The sequence below is a fragment of the Quercus lobata genome, chromosome 2 (assembly GCF_001633185.2).
Source record: "Quercus lobata isolate SW786 chromosome 2, ValleyOak3.0 Primary Assembly, whole genome shotgun sequence".
Taxonomy (NCBI): domain Eukaryota; kingdom Viridiplantae; phylum Streptophyta; class Magnoliopsida; order Fagales; family Fagaceae; genus Quercus; species Quercus lobata.
Genome location: NC_044905.1, coordinates 25,394,647 through 25,411,476, shown reverse-complemented (window position 1 = coordinate 25,411,476; position 16,830 = coordinate 25,394,647). Strand labels below are relative to the sequence as shown.

General features: G+C 31.3%; 2 protein-coding genes across 2 annotated transcripts; both read left to right on the top strand.

The window, feature by feature from the left end:
- Positions 1-52: 52 nt before the first annotated feature.
- LOC115975077 (alcohol dehydrogenase 1-like) lies at positions 53-8,203 on the top strand. The gene is made up of 11 exons (XM_031095723.1): positions 53-74; positions 1,450-1,488; positions 2,257-2,393; positions 6,060-6,106; positions 6,313-6,638; positions 6,736-6,818; positions 6,914-6,989; positions 7,070-7,131; positions 7,281-7,376; positions 7,479-7,640; positions 8,087-8,203. The coding sequence occupies exons 2-11, from the start codon at positions 1,452-1,454 to the stop codon at positions 8,201-8,203; spliced, it is 1,143 nt and encodes a 380-aa protein (XP_030951583.1). The 5' UTR covers positions 53-74; positions 1,450-1,451.
- Positions 8,204-13,834: 5,631 nt separating this feature from the next.
- LOC115975076 (alcohol dehydrogenase-like) lies at positions 13,835-16,588 on the top strand. Its single transcript, XM_031095722.1, has 10 exons — positions 13,835-13,939; positions 14,188-14,324; positions 14,523-14,569; positions 14,762-15,087; positions 15,188-15,270; positions 15,366-15,441; positions 15,522-15,583; positions 15,743-15,838; positions 15,941-16,102; positions 16,359-16,588. Exons 1-10 carry the CDS (start codon positions 13,903-13,905, stop codon positions 16,473-16,475), a joined length of 1,143 nt encoding a protein of 380 aa, XP_030951582.1. The 5' UTR covers positions 13,835-13,902; the 3' UTR covers positions 16,476-16,588.
- Positions 16,589-16,830: the final 242 nt, after the last annotated feature.

Sequence of the window (16,830 nt, the reverse complement as noted above, 5' to 3'; positions counted from 1 at the left end):
AAAATTGATTAAGCTGTAAAAAGCTTGTTTTGGTTCTAAATACTTGCTAGGGACAATATAGCACATTTCAAATAGTTTTTTTTTTACTTACGTGAACAAGTATTAGTTGATTGTATTGTTATTGCTTAGAATTGTGGAAAGTGTAGGCAAGGGTGTGTTTGAGCTCAAACTAGGAGACCATGTTCTCCCTTGGACACCAAATTTTGATTATTAGGGGCATTTTGGTCATTTTTTCCATAGACACTCAAAATTGGTAAACTGACATTCAATTGGGACAAATCAAACTACAATTAGCATTCCCTTGATCCCAGAATCAAAATTATAATTTTTGCAATTTTTGGCTTAAAATTGGTATTTGGCATACAAAATGAGAGTGAACAAAATACAGTATTAACAACTTTCTTATTTTTCCATTTTAATAAAATAAGTGGTGACTTTATATAACCCCTCGATCTAGGGGGGGGGGGGAATATAGTCAATCAATTTGGGGGGCACCAACACGACTCCACCTGTTTATGTGGGGTTGGCCCAATAAAATGCCAAAGGGCCCAGGGCACCGTCTCTCATAGATTAACTCTCTTTTTAATTGATTTTTATTTTTATTTTTTATTGTTAGTATATAGGAAGTGATTGTTTTTGTGGTTAAGTATGGTGGGTTGAGATTATTTAGTTGTAACTGGATATTTTATTTCTAGGTTGATATGTTGATTAAAACTCTTGGCATTCCATTTGAATGTCCAGAAAATATTGGAAAAAAAGTATTTAATTTTATGTAATTTTTTTTATATATAGAGACTTTGTTATTATTATTTTTTAAATAGGCTATTTAATTGACATGGACATGATCATTTTATTGTACTAATTAGCATATGGACATGATCATTTTATTGGACTAATTAGCATATGTGACCGACTTCAGCTGCATTTGATGACCAACTGGTAATGGGTAAATGGTCCGAAGTAAAATGCTATATAATGTCAAGAACTAAAATCTAAATATGTATCTATTTTATTTGAACAAAGTTTAGGTATAAACATAGTTAACAATAAAAATATGACATGTATCATTGTTACGTGCAATGCACACACGACTTACTAAACCAAACTTAGGTGATTATTTACAACTATTAATTTTAGGTCAACACACGTGATTTAGACAAATTTTATCTTACAATCATTAACCAACTTTTAGCCAAACTTTGTCTATTTTAAAATGGATTAGATTTAATTGAGTCATAAATAGTCTAAATATATCCAAAATGGATTATAGTTCGTCTTTATTTAGATATTTACAGGTAAAAGATAAAATCTTGGTAGCACTGTCCATAATAAGTGAAGACCAAGCAGTATAAGTACCATCACAGAGACAAAATCAGGGCACAAACATTCAAAACAAAAGTGATCTAATTTCAGCCAGACATTAATCACAGTCGTCATCATCCAAGTTAGCCATGCCAAGCACAGCCGGTCAGGTCATTAAGTGCAGAGGTGAACCACCACTGACCACACTCTTCCTTTTCTCAATATGACCATGCTTTTGTAGTTGGGTTCTTCTCTGTTTCTGAAGTGGGGTTGGCTTTATATATATACTTCAGTAACTTCAGTATGATAGTTTCAGTGATCAGTAGTCACTGTCATTCACATATTCTGTTTGTTGGCTTTGGTTTCTGTCTATGATGATTTTTTTATTAGATCTTATGCAGCTATTCTGTTTGTTGGCTTTGTTTTCTTTCTTTCATAAATTGATCACCTTTTAGTTTTGTTGTTTAGAGACATGCACTTCTTCTATGCATGCTTTGGTGTTTGCGTTTTCGTGAGTTGATCCTTTTTATGGCTTATTATTCTCTCTCCGATTTGTATATATCCAGACTGTTTCAGACGAATTGCCTTTTTTTTTTTTCGTGGATTGTGATCAGCTTCTGTTATTGTTGAAAGATATTAATATAAAAGAAATAAATTTTCAATTGTTTTTTTTTTTTGGTTAATCCTGTGATAAAAACTTTTTTGAATAATTTGATAGATGAGATGCGCGATTTAAAGTCAATTGTCAACTAGTTGAGTTATAAGACTCTTGACAAATATTATAGATTAATGAACTTTTATCATTCTGGACATTTTATTTATGTATATAATTTTTTAATAATTTGATAGTTACAATGAAGAATGACCATTTGAATTTTGGTTATTTCTAATAAAATTTTGATGTTTTATTATTGGAATTAGTAGACTAAATTGGGGGTATTTGTTTTATTTAAGCCGCGGTGGCGTGGGAGGCTGGAAAGCCATTAGTGATTGAAGAAGTGGAGGTGGCACCACCTCAGGCAAATGAAGTCCGCATCAAGATTCTCTTCAACGCACTCTGCCACTCTGATGTTTACTTTTGGGAAGCTAAAGTAACGGATTTCATATAATACTTTTTTTTAGATTAACAATTCCCCATAAAACCCCATGTTGCCACATCAGATTTTTCTTAAATAGGATATAAGGATATTTGGTACATTCATTATAAATGCCTATTAACTAACATAAATAACAAATAGGAAATTCCATGTTGGGAAAAAAGTTTTTTTTTTTTTTTTTTTAATTTTAAATGGTGGTATTGACCAAGTTAATATTAAGGGCAATCCATTGAATAAATTATCATACTGTCAGCCCATTAATTACTAAGAATAGAAGCATTTGCAAGAGTAGTGTAAAATAACATATTGCAATTTTTTTAGACAATAATCGTTTCAAAAGGCCGTAATTCTTTCTCTTGATCAAAAAGAGCAAAACATAAAATAGGAATAACAGGTACTTATAAAAAAGTTGCAGGGGCCGATCAACTATTGATCAAGTTTAATTCTTTTTTCTTTATGAGAAGTTTCGTTTGGATTAGTTTACCAAAATTCCTCTTTCTCCTTTTATTGTCTTTTTTTAGTGAATTAGTATGTAACTCATACAAACGCATGGATGCATATAAAATTAAATACAATTTTTATTATTAAATATAAATAATTAGTTAAATTATTAAAAAAAATATCATGTAACACATGCATACATATAGATATATTTAAAATTTAACACAATTTTGAACATAAAAATATAAATAATTAGTCAATTTTTTTAAAAGTAAACGTAATTAGTCACATATTAAAATTCTTACCTAAATTTAATACTACTTATGATTTTTTTTAAAATTTTTTTAATAAGATTAAACGTATAATGATCTTTGTTGTGCGGTGATTTTTATTGAGTATATGTGATTGGTTTTTTTTAATTATTTTTATATTATAATTCATTAATATTAGATTTTTAGTATTTTGCACTCATTAACTCACTTTGCACAAAAATTAAAAAACTTAAGTGCATAATTATGGTGTGATCCTCACATAAATTTAAACATATGGCAAAAAATTGGATTCTCATTTCAAATTCTAATTGAACTTTCTTTAGGTTTTACCTATTAATATATACTAGCTTGTAACACCATGCATATGCATGGATATACTTAAAAGATACACATTAAGATGCATAATATAATAATCTTACATATATAATTTAAATATTATTGATAGTCATTCTTATATATTTTTTAAAACTCTTTAAAAAGTCTTGTAAGAATCTTATTAGGTAGAAAATGTAAATTGTCCATTTTAAAAAAATATTTTTATGTTCATTAATTCTAGATTCTTTGATTTTTGTATACAATAACTCACTTAAATGAATATTTATGATATTGTCCTACATTTAATTCAAAAATTAAGAAATAAAACTCTCTCTAAAAATAAATAATTTAGGACATATAGCGTAAAATTGGATTTCAATTGTAGAATTTAATTGAATTTTCTCTAAAATTTACCTATTAATATAAATATATATATATATATATTTATAGATATATATATATATATATTTATATATATATAATTTTTGTGCCAAATGAATTTTTTTTAGTTATAAAAAAAGGCTCATAAATATAAAATCATTCAAACTCTCTCTTACTCTAATTTTATATATAGTGTTAGATATATGTTTATGTTTTTTATGATTTATTTATATTGGACTCGTTGTTTTCTACTCTAAATTAACTCATTTGGAACAAAAATTAAAAAATTTCGATTAAATAGGACACGCTGTAAAATTAAACTCTAATTGAAATCCAATTTAAAATCTAACTGGATTTTCTTTCAGCTTTACTATATATATATATATATATATAGATGACTTATAAACTTGAATTGCTTTTAGTTCTACCAAAAAAAAAAAAAAAACTCATAAATATAAAATCATTTAAAATTTATGTTTTTTTATGGTTTACTTATATTGGACTTCTCTTTTTTTACACTAAATTAACTCATTTGGTATAAAAATTAAAAAACTTAGATTAGATGGGACACATGTCACAAAATTAAACTCTAATTGAAATCCAAGTTTTACATTAAATTAACTCACTTGGCACAAAAATTTTAAAACTTAGATTAGATAGGACACGTGACGCAAAATTAGACTCTAATTGAATTCCAATTTGAAATCTAATTAGATTTTCTCTCAATTTTACATATTATTATATACTAGCTTGTAACCTCATGCATATGTATAGACACATTTAAAGATATACAATAAGATGTATAATATAATTCCTATATATATATATATAATTTAAATATTATTGATAGTCATTTTTTATATTTTATTAACTCTTTAAAAAAATTTGTAAAAATATTATTAGGTATAAAATGTAAATTGTCCATTTAAATATATATACATATATATATATATATATATATATATATTGTGAAGCACTTTTTTATTTTTTTATTTTTTTTACGATTTATTGTTTCTAGACTCTTTGGTTTTTGTACTTAATAACTCACTTTAATGAATATTTATGATGTGATCTCACATTTTATTATAAGATTAAGAAATAAACTCTTTAAGAATAAATAATTTATCCTTCTAAAAAAAAAGAATAAATAATTTATGACACATGGCGCAAAATTTAAACTATAATTTGAAATTCTAATTTGAGTTTTTCTCAGTTTCACCTATTATTATTATTATATATACGAGTGCCCTAAGGGCACTCATTAACATTACTTATATATATCTGTTTTTTTTTTTAATAAAAGAATGAGAATAGATATTAGTGGTAATTAATAGGCATTTATTATAACTACGTATATTGGCTTTGGAATGGAGAGACACAAAGATTTTGATGATGTTTTTAAAGACTTTATTAAAGATCAAATTTTTTAAAGGGACAGTAACTATTTTTCATAACAAAGGGGCCGGACAAAAAGCGGTGTTACTTTTTTCTCTTCATCTCTATTTATTATATACTTCTCCAAATACAAGAAGAGAAAATGGTGGTAACTTTTTCCTTTTCATATCATTGATCTAGACTTCTCTAAATACAAGAATATCTCTTCAAACATAAATGACAATAGAAATATGGAGTTTTATAGGAAATTCTTGTAGAATTTAACATATAGTTTTTTACATTTATGATTAATATTTTAATAAGAAAGGTGCATGATTTTTTATTTTTTATTTTTGAGAGAAAGGTATCTCAATATAATAAGAGCAATAAACATAGTAGTATAACATTTTTTTTTTTTTTATTGTGTATCAAGTTTTGGAAGGAACTTCGGTTTTTTATTTTATTTTATTCTTTTTTAAAGCTTGATGAGCCAAGTACATGGTATTAGTCAAAAACTCCATACTATGCAAGTGAATTTTTTTGGAGACTTGAACCCCAGCTCTTTCCCCACACTCTACAAGTACTTATACTTATGGAGTGATAATCGCGCCAAATGTGCGACATGGTTATGCAAATGAAAATTTAACATATTGAATTATTGCAAAGTAGTAAATGCAGTTATATTTGTAATTGATCCTTCATTAATTTTGAAATCTAATTTGGTATTAATGTGGGGAAACAAATGGTCGAAGTTAGCCACGCTATCTCCATGTAATTTATAAACAGGATTTGATGAATGTATTTACAGTTTGAATGGTAAAATTAGACTGGCGCGGTTGATTTTATAGTTGAAACTAAAATGTCCTTTATATTGCAGGGGCAGACACCGTTGTTTCCTCGTATATTGGGTCATGAAGCTGGAGGGTATGTATTCACTCTAAATTTTGACTGGCAGTCTATTTGTTATGAGAGTCTTAAGTAATTAAATATAATGCTTCCTCAGTTAAGTTTATTTCCAACATTCAACTGAATTAGTTTTTAATTCCTCTCTCTGCAGAATACAATTGAAAATTGTAATAATTTTTTAGTGGTATGAACAAGTACTAATTGATTGTATTGTTGTTGCTCAGAGTGGTGGAGAGTGTAGGAGAAGGTGTGACTGAGCTCAAACCAGGAGACCATGTTCTCCCGTGCTTCACTGGAGAATGTGGGGATTGCCGCCACTGTCATTCAGAGGAGAGCAACTTGTGTGAAACTCTTCGGTTCAATACTGATAGGGGTGTTATGCTTAATGATGGCAAGACAAGATTCTCCAAAAATGGACAGCCCATTTACCACTTTCTTGGCACCTCCACATTTAGCGAATACACTGTTGTTCATGTTGGCTGTGCTGCCAAGATCAACCCTGAAGCCCCACTTGACAAAGTTTGTGTACTTAGTTGTGGAGTATCCACAGGTCTGGAGGAGTTCTTTTCAAGAATAATAACAACATCAGTGATAATATTCGTACTAATTTTTAGTTTCCATCGATCTATTTGTTTTTATACCTGTAGGTATGGGTGCCACTTTGAATGTTGCAAAACCCGAAAAGGGTCAATCTGTAGCCGTCTTTGGATTGGGTACTGTTGGCCTTGCAGTGAGTTTTCTTTTTTGCTATGTTCTATAATTTTTGGCAACTGCAAAAGGATTAGAATGGTTTTCTGTATCTCTAATCTTGTGCTGATATTTTAGGCTTGTGAAGGCGCAAGGATGGCTGGGGCTGGAAGAATCATTGGTGTTGATCTGAACCCTGGTCGTTTCAATGAGGGTGAGTCATTAATGGTATACATAAATATATATTCCTATTAACATGTGGGAGATGGTTTTGATTCTTAATCTCTTTGGCAGCCAAAAAGTTTGGTGTTACTGATTTTGTGAATCCAAAAGATCATGACAAGCCAGTTCAAGAGGTTAGTTTGGACGCCATTACTTGCTATTTCGTGATTAATCAGTTGGCATGACTCGCATGTATTTTGGGTTTTTTCTATATGTTCTGTTTAAAATGTTTACACTTCTCACCCTTTTGAAACTAATGAGGGTTATGCCTTCTCAATTATAGGTGATTGCTGAGATGACCGATGGAGGAGTGGATCGGGCTGTTGAATGTACTGGAAGCTTCAAGGCCATGATCCAAGCATTTGAATGCGTTCATGATGTAATGATTTAACGAATTTATATAGCTATGTTCTCTTATTATACAAGTGCTTCCAAGTCTCCCATTACGTTTCCACAGACAATAAAATTTTATTTTTCTCAGGGTTGGGGTGTTGCAGTACTTGTTGGAGTACCAGGTAACGATGACGCATTTACGACTCATCCTATGAATTTTTTGAATGAGAGGACACTTAAGGGTACTGCTTTTGGCAATTACAAGCCCCGCACTGATCTTCCTACACAGGTGGAAAAGTACATGAAAAAGGTAAGCTTATGTTTCAATTCTTGAACCATTTCGTCGTTCTCGTCAATTCACGTATCTTTTATATATAAGCAACTGAAAATGGAATAAGCAAAGTGCAACTCTCTTTGATTATTATGAAATGAGTTTTACTCACGTATGTCCTAAGGACATATGTTAGTAAATCATTTTAGAAATCTTTTAATGAAAAAATGAAAAAATAATTAACTAATTTGATTGTTTTTTCAATTTCCCATATAAAATTTCTTAAAATGAATGGTTAACATATATCCTTAGAGCATACATTAACCTGATCCGAAATGAAATATACATACTTTAAATGAATGCAATTTTATATTATTATGGAGAGTCGTTACAAGATGTGATAGTTACTTTTACATAAGGACCAGGTAATTCTTTTTTTTCTTTTTTATATACTTAGTCATTGACTCCATTAATTGACGTTGCAGGAGTTGGAAGTGGAGAAATTTATCACTCACTCAGTCCCTTTCTCGGAGATCAACAAAGCGTTTGATTACTTGCTGAAAGGACAGTCTATCCGATGCATTATCCGCATGGAAGCTTAAAACATTCTCGTTCAAGATGGTGTGCATTATCTATGACTAGAGATCTTGCTCTGAATAAGATTTATAAGCTTATATGTAAAGAGAACAAGCAATTTATGATTTTATGTTACTTTTTTGTGTTATTTTATGAAATTGGTGTTGTTAATTTTTCTCATGTATGCAAGACTGGCAATAAGCCATCCCACATTCTAGCAAGACAAGCTCAAAACCTTGTCAATGATGTAATTTGGATTGAAGAGATTCCTTGTTGCATATATTCAACAAGCTCTTATCCAGGATGTATCTGTATTGTGATGTTGTTATAATAATAGTTTCAGTGTGTTTTTATCAACCAAAAAAAAAAAAAAATTAAATACCCCATTTTGCAACTCACATTTAACTTCATTCAAGGGCAAAATGGTCATTTCACATCCTAGGAGTAAAAATGTAATTTTGACCATTTGATCTCCAATTGCATATGTAAGATAAATTATGAAAGCATAACAATCAAAACGATAGGTCATAGCTTCAATCGGACATTCATATTAAAAAATTATCACGAAATTAAATTTTAACAATTAATATGCAAATATAGGAATTAAGTCCATCCATTTGTGATTAAGAATAATTAGTTTTGATTGGTCCAATTTAAATTTACGGATGTGTCATAACGCTATTAGTTGAGACAATGATTTATTGTAGGCTTGCATGCATAGAATTTAATTCGGTGAAATATTATTTTGTAATTCCTACATTAACCTTTTTCCACGTTGTAACATAGCCACTGACAAGTTCGTTCGTCTCTATCATTTTGTTGAGAGGTACCCAGATAAGTTAGTTGATGAATAGTGCCATAGGAATGCAAAATAGCTTGGAAAGCATATTAAGTGTATTCAAGAGCATTATCAGATTGAAAAATTTTGATGCGTTTGGAAAATTGAGTTTCAACAATTTTTACAAAATTACAATATACTTGCAATAATTCAAAACAATGTTTTATATGAAAAATCCAACTATAGCGAGAATAATCATCAACAAAGACAACAAAATATTGAGATCCACCAATACTAGAGACAGAAGAAGACCCCTAGACATCAGAATGAATTAGGTCCAAAATATCAGTTGATATTGATTCACTAGTATTGAAAGGCAAAACTGGTTGTTTTCCTAACTAACATGAAACACAATCAAAATTTTTTGTGGACATTGAACCTAACAAAACTCTAAAAGCCAATTGTTATACCCGAGAGGAAGATGTGTGACCAAGTCGGGTATGCCAAAGTGCAATGGAAGGAATAGAAGAAACTGTAGCAGTTGCAACAGCAACAGAAACAAGAGCAGCAGGTGGAAGACAAAGGTTGTCCATGGGAAACATACACCTAACTTTGGGACCGATCCCAAGCTCCTATCCTGTCCTCGAATCCTGCATAGTATACCCAGAATAATCAAAGGTAATACAATAACTCAACTCAACTAATTGTCCCACTGAAAATAAATTGTAAGAAAAGTTCGAAACATTAAAGACCCCAGAAATCGAGAGATTAGAGGTTGAGATAAAACTTATATTATGATCAAACATTGTGGAACCATTTGCTGTGTAAATATCAAAAGGGTGTGGTATAGGTTCAAGTTGAGAAAATAAGAACGAGTGAGGTGTCATGTGATTGTAGAAAGCATAATCCATAACCCAAGAAGAATGAGACATACCAAATAAAACTGAGAGAGAAGAGGAATAAGATGCATTACCAACCATACGAATGGTGTTAGCGATGATGTTTTGAAGGTCAACTGTGGAAATGGTGATAGTGGATCCAAAAGACTTGGACTTTGCAGAGATGGGAGCCATTGGTTGGATACTCTCAATGTTAGCAACAGTAGTAGCAGAAATGAAAATAGCTGATTTGTTGTGATAATAACAAGTCTCAATATTATGGCCAAGACATTTGCAAAAATTATAAAAATGTTTAGTAGATTGTTGGTGACGATTGTTGCAATAATAAGAATACTTCTCTTTACTTTTCATTTAGAAGAAAAATATGCAAAAATGGAATCTACTTAAAAAACTGAATTAGGAGCACCTGGATTGCAAAAAGTCAACGAGCAAGTCAACGGTCAAAGTCAAAGTCAATGGTCAACAGTGCGGTCAACGGTGATGATGTTAGCAAGATGACATAAGCAGTTGACTAATGCTGATGTAAGTAGCTGACTAGGTGCTAAGTGGCGATGATGCGGCGTGATGACGTAAGCAATAATGTGGAGGATGACGTTAGCTAAGGCTTACATTGAGGCTGATGTGGCAATGATAACGTTAGAGATGATGTCAGCAGGAAACCTAGTGGCGCATGGAGTGAACTCGCTGAAACTTTGAGCGGCGCGTGGCAGCACGTGGATGCTCTGATGGGGATGTTTCTGGCAGTGTTGAGTAGATCGGTTGACGGTCTACATGATGATTTCGCACGTGTCTTAATCGAAGGTCAGAAGTGACAAATCCGACGAAGGCAATGGTCTTGGCGGCGGAGAGTGGGCTTTTGGCAGCGGAGATTCAGCCCTGAGAACCTCTGACAACGACAAAGCAGCCGAGAGAGGGCATTAAAAAGGATTATTGACCGGAAAAGTTGAGGCAACAGAAAATACTGACAAACACAAAACTACAAGACACAAGAAAGTTAGAGCAGTGGCTCTGATACTATGTTAGAAATATTGAATAAGTGCATTGTATTTCTCAAATAATAAAATATACATGAGTACCTTTATATAGGAGGTAGAGTGTGTGGTACAAGTAAACAAGGTGAGCCACGCTTAGGAATTATAGCTGTATCCCAAACCAACTTATTCCAGTTTACTTCAGCACTCCTATATCTCATAGCTGATTTGCAAGAAAAGCAACCATTGGTAGTAGGATTCCAAACCAATGTATCTTCAACACAAATCTAAATAGGCTGACAGTCCTAATGCATAAGCCTCTGATCAAGAGTTCTATACCAAAAGGATAACCGCATGTTGCAAATATAGCCTAAGCATCAAATATATAGCTAATTAACTAAGCATCCCATGGGATGCCAATTCTTACCAAAGGTGAATATTGCTACCATCACCAACTTTGCATTTAAAAAACCTCTAACAACCCCTTGAGTTTCAAAATTTGCCTCCAACAGCAAGAACAATTTTAACCTCCCAAAATTTTCCCTTTTAGGAGGTTGAAATTCCGTAATACTTGATTTTATTGAACCAACTAGCATATGTGACCAATTTTGGTAGCATTTGATGCCGACCTCATTAATCGTTCAAAGTAAAATGTTATCTATATATTAGCCTCATCACACGCGATTTAAGTGTGCGATTAGAATCTTTTTTTTTTTTTTTTTGAGTTTAGTGAAATAATGTTTAAAAATGAGATAGAGATAGTGTCATAATTTTTAGGATCTTTCTCTATGTGAGAATTGATAAAAGTTTGAAAGCCTAAAAACTTAGGAACTTTTAAAAAAATTAGTAAATTACACTTTTAACCAATTTGATTTTAAATTTAAAATTATTTAACTAAAAGATAGAGATATTTTAGAAAATTTAAAATTTTGTGTAATGATATTTTAGTACGTAAAATAATGAAACCCAAATAAGGAATCCTGTTATGAGTAATACAGATATAGTTAAATCCATAACTTAGAGAAAGTTTAATTAGATTCTAAATTGGAGTCCTATTTTGCACCACGAGTCCCATTTAATTTTAAAGTTTTTGTGTCAAGTGAATTATTAAGTACAAAAATGGAAAGAGTCTAAATCCAATTAAATTCTAATTTGGATTTCAATTGGAGTTCAATTTTGCGCCACCTATCCTATCTAATTTTTAAAAAAAATTTGTGGCAAGTAAATTATTGAGTATAAAACCAAAGAGTTTAAATCCAATTAGATTCTAAATTATATATGTGTGTGTATATATATATATATATATATATAGGGATGGGTTCAAGTTACATCTGGTGTAACTTTAACTAGTGTTACACTACTCAATATTTTTTAATTGGATGTGAATTTTGACAAATCCACTTTTAGATTACATTATCTTCGTATATAACAAGTTATTGAATGGTGTAACATTACTTAGAGTTACACTAGGTTTAAGTTGAACCCAATCCATATATATATATATATATATATATAATAAGAAATCATTACATTTATTAGAAATTCATGGCTTAAAAAATGTGTAAATTGTAACTCTAACACTATGTATAATTTGAACTCATATATGTGTATTCGTAATTGTTTTTAAATGTACCTGTGTATATGCATAAGGTTATACACTAATATATATAATGTCAATAACTAAAATAAAAAATTTTTAAAATAAAGAGGCACAATTAAAATTCCTTATTACTTTGAGGGCATAGTTGTAATTTAATTTGTATGCATTCCCAAATTTATTGAGTTATATTTTTTTTTTTTTTTGGGGGGGGGGGTGGGGGGGATTTATTATTGAGATAGAAGTTGAGGATTAAAATTATCTAGAATTCTTAGTTCAAGAGGTGGAGCATAATGTGTATGCTTTACATGAACAATAAATGTAACATATAATTGTCCCTATTTTATTTGAACAAAGTTTGACAACAAATGTTTCTCCCAAAAAAAAAAAAAAAGTTTGACTACAAATTTAATTGTAGCATAAGAATACAACTAATAATAAAAAGATAACATGTGTCATTTTCATGTGCAATATACAAGACTTACTAAATCACACTTTTTTTTAGAATACTAAGGGCACGTTTGGTAGACTGTAATAGGCACTGTAATATAATAGTTATTCCTATGGTTTAACTATTTAATAGTTTGATTATGTTTTTATTATGGGGAATAGTCATTCCTTATGAATAGCTATTCTTTAAAATGAATAATAACTATTCATCTCTAAAAGGGTTGTAATAGCTATTTCTTAGTAAATGTAATAATTTCTAACATTAATATATTTCCAAATAAATAAACTTTCCATATCCACCTAATAATTATGGAAATAAAAAATCATCAAAAAATAACTCATCTCTCTAAAATTTAAAATATATTATTTTCTAGGAAATATATTTGTATGAATGAGATATTTCCTAAAATAGATCATAAGTTTTATTCTAATATTACAACTCACAACCAAACTAATGAATAGATTTAATTATTCCATTACAACACTTTTTATTCCTGCTAATAAAGATTATCATTCCTGTTGTAATCCACATTCAGTGTACCAAATGTACCCTAAGTATTTTAACACACACACAAGGGGAGAGAGAGGAAGATTTTAAAGAAACTAACAGTAATGTATATCTAAAATTGCCTAATTCTTAGATACACAGCACATTGATTGTATACAATCACTTTAAGTGAGTCATTAAATGCACGTGACAATGTCATATTTAATATTTTTATGGTTGACCATGTTTATGGCGAAATTTTGTCTATTTTAAAATATATTAAATTTAATTCCTTCATCGATTATTTAAAAATAACCTCTCTTTTTTTAAAATAATCTAAATATATCCTAAAACTGTTGATAGTCCGTATTTATTTAGATATTGATAGATAAATGATAAAATCTTAGTTGGGCTTTTCCTTAATAAGTCTAGAGCAAAAGTATAAGTACCACAACAGAGAGACAAAACAGAGCACACGCATTCAAAACAAAAGTGGACTAACTTCGGTAAGACAATAACGGTCGTTGTCATTCAACTTAAGCCATGTCAAGCACAGCCGGTCAGGTGATTAAGTGCAAAGGTGAGTCAAGATGATCATGTTTTTGTTATTGGCTTTCATATATACTTTAGTTTCTGGTTTCAGCGATCAGTAGTCTCTATCTTTCACATTTTCTGTTACTGTTTTTTCATTTTTTATTTTTATAAAAAAATCAACTCTGTGACTAAAACTTTTAGAAATAGTTAAATGATGTCTCTTGCTTCATTCTTGAAATTTTGACGTTGTTTTGAAATTAATGGACTAAATTGGGTATGTATTTTTATTGTAAGCCGCGGTGGCATGGGAGGCTGGAAAGCCTTTAGTGATTGAAGAAGTGGAGTTGGCACCACCTCAGGCAAATGAAGTCCGCATGAAGATTCTCTTCACTGCTCTTTGCCACACTGATGTTTACTTCTGGGAAGCCAAGGTAATGGGTTTCAGATGATATATATATATATATATATATATTTTTTTTTTTTTTTTGCGTCCATGTAATTTATAAACTGGATTTGATGGATATATTTACTGATATATTGGTAAACTTTCAACATGCTCAAATTATACCGGTGCGGTTGAGGTTGTATTCATTTCGCAGTTGAAACTAAAATGTTCCATTATATTGCAGGGGCAAACACCGATGTTTCCTCGCATATTTGGTCATGAAGCGGGAGGGTATGTATAGCTCTAAATTTTGATGGGTAGTCTAGTTGGTTTGAGAGTCTTTAAGTAATTAAATATAATGTTTTCTCAGTTAAGTTTATTTCCAATATTCATGAACTGAATTAATTTCTGATTCCTTAATTTTAATAAATAGTTTTTTAGTGAAGTGAACAAGTACTAATTGATTGTATCGTTGTTGCTCAGAATTGTGGAGAGTGTAGGGGAGGGTGTGACTGAGCTCAAACCTGGAGACCATGTTCTCCCTATCTTCACTGGAGAATGTGGGAAATGCAGCCACTGTAATTCAGAGGAGAGCAACTTGTGTGACACTCTTCGGATCAATACTGAGAGAGGTGTTTTGCTCAATGATGGAAAGACAAGATTCTCCAAAAATGGAAAGCCCATTTACCACTTTCTTGGCACCTCCACATTTAGCGAATACACTATTGCTCACGTTGGCTGTGTTGCCAAGATCAACCCTGCAGCCCCACTTGACAAAGTTTGTGTACTTAGTTGTGGAGTATCCACAGGTCTGGAGGAATTCTTCATTTGAAGAATAATAACAATATCAGTGATGATATTCATACTTATTTTTACTATCCATTGATCTGTTTGCTTTTATGCCTGTAGGTATGGGTGCCACTTTGAATGTTGCAAAACCCAAGAAGGGTCAATCTGTAGCTGTCTTTGGATTGGGTGCTGTTGGCCTTGCAGTGAGTTTTCTTTTTTGCTATGCTCTATGATTTTTGGCAACTGCAAAAGGATTAGAATGGTTTTCTATATCTCTAATCTTGTGCTGATATTTTAGGCATGTGAAGGCGCAAGGATGGCTGGGGCTGGAAAAATCATTGGTGTTGATCTGAACCCTGATCGTTTCAACGAGGGTGAGTCATTAATGGTATACATAAATATATGTTCCTATTAACATGTTGGAGATGGTTTTGATTCTTAATCTCTTTGGCAGCCAAAAAGTTTGGAGTTACTGATTTTGTGAATCCAAAAGATCATGACAAGCCAGTTCAAGAGGTTAGTTTGGACGCCATGACTCGCTATTTTGCGATCAGTCAGTTGGCATGACTAGCATGTATTTTGGGTTTTTTCTACATGTTCTGTTCTTTTTTAGTACATGTTTTCTGTTCAAAATGCCTTTTGAAACTAATGAGGGTTATGCCTTCTCAATTATAGGTGATTGCTGAGATGACCAATGGAGGAGTGGATCGGGCTGTTGAATGTACGGGGAGCTTCCAGGCCATGATCCAAGCATTTGAATGCGTTCATGATGTAATCATTTAACGAATTTATATCCCTACTCTCTCATTACAGAACTGCTTGCAAGCTTCCCATTTCGTTTCCTTAAGACACTAAAATTTTCATTTTTCTCAGGGTTGGGGTGTTGCTGTACTTGTTGGAGTACCAAATAAAGACGACGCATTCAAGACTCATCCTTTAAATTTTTTGAATGAGAGGACACTTAAGGGCACCTTTTTTGGCAATTACAAGCCCCGCACCGATATCCCTTCTCAGGTGGAAAAGTATATGAAAAAGGTAAGCTTATGCATTTGTTCATGAACCATTGCATTGTTCTCGTTCATACACATATTTCTTATAAGCAACTGAAAATGGAGTAGGCATAATGCAACTTTCTTAGATTATTATGAAATAGTCATACTTTGAGTAAGTGCTATTGCGTATTATTATGTGTAGTCGTTTCAGGATGTAATTGTTACTTTTACAGAACGGCCAGGCCTAATTCTTTGTTTTTATAAGACTTAGTAAATGACACAGTCAATTGATGTTGCAGGAGTTGGAACTGGAGAAATTTATCACTCACTCAGTCCCTTTCTCGGAGATCAATAAAGCGTTTGATTACATGCTGAAGGGGGAGTCTATCCGATGCATTATTCGCATGGATGCTTAAAACATTACTGATCAAGATGGTGTGCATCATTGGTGGCATGAGATCTCCCTAGAGATTTGAATAAGATCTATAAGCTTATATGTAAAGAGAACAAAGAGTTTATGTAACTTGTTTGTTTTATCTATCCAACAACTGAGAATATTTTAATAATGAATTTAAAGAATTTATCTATGTTACTCTTGCCTATTGTAATATTTTTATGATGGGTATTTTTATATTGTTGTTGCTTTGAAATTTGTTTCTGTGTATGTATTCACAAGGTAAAAGTGGGCTGTAAATAGGGACAAACTCAGGTGGGGCCCAGGGCCCCCTGAGTCCATTTTTTTATTATATATTTTATTTTTATAGTTGGGCC

What these genes read in the sequence shown, in the direction of transcription:
- LOC115975076 (XM_031095722.1), top strand. Translation starts at nt 13,903, where the DNA reads ATGTCAAGCACAGCCGGTCAGGTGATTAAGTGCAAAG. An exon ending in TCAGGTGATTAAGTGCAAAG is followed by an intron (nt 13,940 to 14,187) that starts GTGAGTCAAGAT and finishes TTTTATTGTAAG; the next exon opens with CCGCGGTGGCATGGGAGGCT. An exon ending in TGGAAAAGTATATGAAAAAG is followed by an intron (nt 16,103 to 16,358) that starts GTAAGCTTATGC and finishes TTGATGTTGCAG; the next exon opens with GAGTTGGAACTGGAGAAATT.
- LOC115975077 (XM_031095723.1), top strand. Translation starts at nt 1,452, where the DNA reads ATGCCAAGCACAGCCGGTCAGGTCATTAAGTGCAGAG. An exon ending in TTTACTTTTGGGAAGCTAAA is followed by an intron (nt 2,394 to 6,059) that starts GTAACGGATTTC and finishes TTTATATTGCAG; the next exon opens with GGGCAGACACCGTTGTTTCC. An exon ending in ATGACAAGCCAGTTCAAGAG is followed by an intron (nt 7,132 to 7,280) that starts GTTAGTTTGGAC and finishes TCTCAATTATAG; the next exon opens with GTGATTGCTGAGATGACCGA.